The sequence below is a fragment of the Acanthisitta chloris genome, unplaced genomic scaffold (genome assembly GCF_000695815.1).
Source record: "Acanthisitta chloris isolate BGI_N310 unplaced genomic scaffold, ASM69581v1 scaffold1215, whole genome shotgun sequence".
NCBI classification, from domain to species: domain Eukaryota; kingdom Metazoa; phylum Chordata; class Aves; order Passeriformes; family Acanthisittidae; genus Acanthisitta; species Acanthisitta chloris.
In genome coordinates this window covers 46,527-50,271 of record NW_008675149.1, presented here as the reverse complement: position 1 = coordinate 50,271, position 3,745 = coordinate 46,527, and the positions used below count along the sequence as shown (strand labels likewise).

Here is a 3,745-nt window from a genome sequence, read left to right as displayed (position 1 = left end):
CAGGAATGGTTGGGGAGGCTGAGACTGGGAGTGCAGGATGGGATGGGTGTCTGGGGAGAAAGCATGAGTGTGCACCTCCAGCCAAAGTGGAAAATCCCATGGTCAAGAGCCCCCACACCCACAGATGTGCTGGATCCCTGGCCAGGGCAGGACATTCATGCCTTGGCAGAGCCTCACTGGCATGAACTGAAATATCTTTACATGGAGGGAGATTTTTTTCTTGTTTCTTTTTTCCCCCCTTACGATCTTATACATGAAAGCCCAGTGAAAAGAAGCAGCTGGAAGCTGCACAACTATCCAGTACAAAAGGCCTTGGAGGGCTGCAGCTGGCTGAGGGTTTAGGCTGAAAATGTGGAAACTATTCTGCTCTGCTTGTGTTTGGCAATGATTTCTGCACACAAGTGATGCAGTGCTCAGCCAGGACCTCGCTGGGGCCTGCAGTGGGCTTGGACATGATGAACTGAGAGACTCTCAGGGAGTGATTAGATGTCATTACCGTTGCTTGACATGAAATGTGTAAATAAAGCAGTCTAACATCCTTCCTCTAAAGAAGGTGATGGGGAAAGGCTGGTGTGGGACTCTGCTCTCAACAGCAACTGTGCTCGCCGAGGGAGCAGCCTGTTCCCGAAGGATTGCTCGCTGTGGAAGGGACCCACGCTGCACTGGTTTGTGAGGAACTGCAGCCCATGGGACACAATCACATTGGAGCAGTTGGTGGAGTGCTGTACCCTCACCCTCTGTTCTCCTGCAGGGCCTGGCAGCTACACCGTGGGCACCATGTCGGAGCGTTTCGACTGCCACTACTGCCGCGACCCCCTGCACGGCAAGAAGTACGTGCAGAAGGAAGGTCGGCACTGCTGCGTCAAGTGCTTCGAGAAGTTCTGTGCCAACACCTGCACCGAGTGCAAGAAACCCATTGGAGCAGACTCCAAGGTGAGTGCTTAGCAGGAAAATGGGTGATGAATGACAGGCAGATGATGATGACCCTCCCATTTATCTTCCCGGTTCTGGTCTGTGTGAAAATATTTATTTTGTGAGTTCTCTGGCTGCTGGGCCGTGTGCTCCTTGGGCAAAGAGTTAGTGGCACTGGGGAATGCAGCAGGGATGCTCACAGGGCTGCTGTGGCACAGGACCTAATTTCAGGTTCTAGATTTAGCCACACGAACAGATGTAAATGCTGAATAGCCCTGAAGAGAGAACTGCAGGAAACCCATTCTGCACTGGATCTGGAGAAAATTCATCTTCTGGGCAAAGCACTGGGGAACCTAAGGTCTGATTTTTGTCTGTTTATTAGATCTTTACTGCTCCATGTTTAAGGCAATAATAACCTACATCTGAACTAGAGGGAATGTAACACTTGCAGAACTTAAAGCTGTTGGTTTGAAGCATTTTCTGCTGCCCTGAAAGTCCAAAGTGAATATAATTGTGTCAGTGAGTCCTTCCCTTAACTGCTCGCAGAGGAGCTGCAGCTCCACCCACTGAATCAGACACTGGTAGGAACAATGGATCTATCCTTTGCTGCCCAGGCTGAGGAGACAGGAGATTGGCTTTAGGGCTGCTCAGCAAGAGAAGGGCTTATCACTCACTCATCTCTGTTGTTTCCAGGAGCTGCACTTCAAGAACCGTTACTGGCATGACAACTGCTTCCGCTGCTTCAAGTGCTACACTTCCCTGGTCAACGAGCCCTTCATGCTACGGGAGAACAACAAGGTGTGGTGCAGCAACTGCACTGCTGCTGAGGATGCACCCAGGTGTAAGGGCTGCTTCAAGCCCATCATTGCAGGTACTGGTGCCAGCAGGAGAGGTGCAAGGGCCACATGCTGCTCTAGGGTCATTTATCAAGCTGGGGAGGCTGCAGTTAGGGGTAGGGGTGCCACAGTGGAAGGCTGCATTTTGGCTGTTGCCCTCACCTGTCTGTTTTATTCAAGTGCTGAAAGGCTGCTCTGCAGTTAACCCTCATGTAGATAGTTCACTGTAATAGCCTTAAACCATTTCTACAAAAAGATTTGCTCTGTAAATCAAGGTCTTCAAAGGCTCAGACACCTGGTCAGAGAAGTATTTTAAGAAAATCTAGCAGGCCCTGGCTAAAATCAGATACAGAAATTAACAGCTCATCCCTTGTCTCCATTCCAGTTGAATCCTGGGCCCTGGGTATGGACAGGTCTTGCCCACAGCTATGTTATATTCCACAGGGTGAGGGGTCTGTCACGGGCCTGAAATCCTAGATAACGAGTTATTTCTGTCTGTTGCAGGAGACCAAAATGTTGAGTACAAGAAGATGGTCTGGCATAAGGACTGCTTCACCTGCAGCCACTGCAGGCAAGTGATTGGATCTGGGAGCTTCTTCCCCAAGGGTGATGAATTCTACTGTGTCTCCTGCCATGAGAACAAGTTTGCCAAGACCTGTGCTAAATGCAAGAATGTGAGTACTTGCCCTTTGCAAAGGCGCTGCCAGAACCAGTGTCTTTTGAAAGCTGGGAGAATAACCAGCAGACAGACCAATGCTTATGCTCTTTTCTTGAGACATTGGTGCCAGCAGCTGGTGCAAAAATGGGACTGTGGTGGCTCTTGAGACAGCACAGGATCTGGGCAGGGGCTGTTGGGTTAGCTGATGACAATGCTGCAGAAACCAAGTGGGCACTGGTCTTGCACTTGCTTTGGGGATTGTTTAAGCTCTCTAGCAGGTATTGTGTATTCTAGAAGTAAAACAGTAGCTTTTTTACAACTTCTGCAACTGATTAGTGTAGAATTGCAGTTGCTGCAGGTAAAGAAAACTACTATGAAAGCTCCAGGGATGTGGGATTTCAGGACAGAGGAACTGGTGCATTGCACAGCTTAATTCTGATGCAAACTTTCAAGAGCTCCTCTCCATGACAAAGCCTTGTGATGCTACTGCTTCTAACCCACATCTCTGCTCTTTACATCCCAGCCCATCACCTCTGGAGGCCTCACTTACCAGGAGCAGCCTTGGCATTCCGAGTGTTTCATTTGCTCCAACTGCAAGAAGCAACTGGGCGGGAAGCGCTTCACAGCTGTGGAGGATCAGTTTTACTGTGTTGAATGCTACAAGGAGTGTGTTGCCAAGAAGTGTGCTGGCTGCAAGAATCCTATTACAGGTATGTTGTGTTAAAAGCAGCTCAAGGGCAGTGGGTGCTTAAGGTCAGCACAGTGATCCCAGCAGACATGGAGCCCAGAGGCGGCAAACATCAGAAGCAGGTCTCGAATCCCAGTCCCAGCAATCTGCATGATTCTTGCTGGATGGAGTTTGAGCTAGTAACTGAGCTCTTCACCCTTTGCATGCCTCAACTTTACCTCCTTCAAAACTCCCCCAACTACAACTGTTTTCACCAGTATTTTAGTTTGGGACCCTTAAGTCTAAAACAACCAGTGTTTTATTGGCCTGAAGTGACATTTGCTTCACTTCTGCTGCATTTTACCCTTAACAGCTACTGGATTAAAGCTCAGCCCTGAAATGTGGGCTCTGTCCAAACCAGTCCCATGAGACTCATATTCCATTCTGCATTTTATAGCATGGATCTGAGCCCAAAAGTGTTCAGCCCAACCTGTCATTGCTCTACAGCTTTCTTCAGCTTGACTGCTGCATAGAGAAAGGAAAAAGCTTATTGCAAAGACAAGCCATGCAAGCTTTATGCTAAGTTAGTTGTTCTCTAAGAGTAGTAATACTGAGCAGCAAAAAGGTGCTTCAGTTGGCACTTTGACTAGTATTTAGGCACACACTGTGGTC

General features: G+C 48.8%; 1 protein-coding gene across 4 annotated transcripts in view; it reads left to right on the top strand.

Moving 5' to 3' along the window:
- The window catches only part of FHL1 (four and a half LIM domains 1), a 29,422-nt gene that overhangs the window by 25,419 nt on the left and 258 nt on the right, over positions 1-3,745 (top strand). For all 4 annotated transcript variants that reach the window (XM_009075589.1, XM_009075590.1, XM_009075587.1 and 1 more), the window contains exons 2-5: positions 752-933; positions 1,606-1,783; positions 2,253-2,422; positions 2,930-3,116. In XM_009075589.1, the coding sequence (XP_009073837.1) occupies positions 778-933; positions 1,606-1,783; positions 2,253-2,422; positions 2,930-3,116 (691 nt within the window). In that variant the 5' untranslated portion in view covers positions 752-777. The remainder of the gene's footprint in view (positions 1-751; positions 934-1,605; positions 1,784-2,252; positions 2,423-2,929; positions 3,117-3,745) is intronic.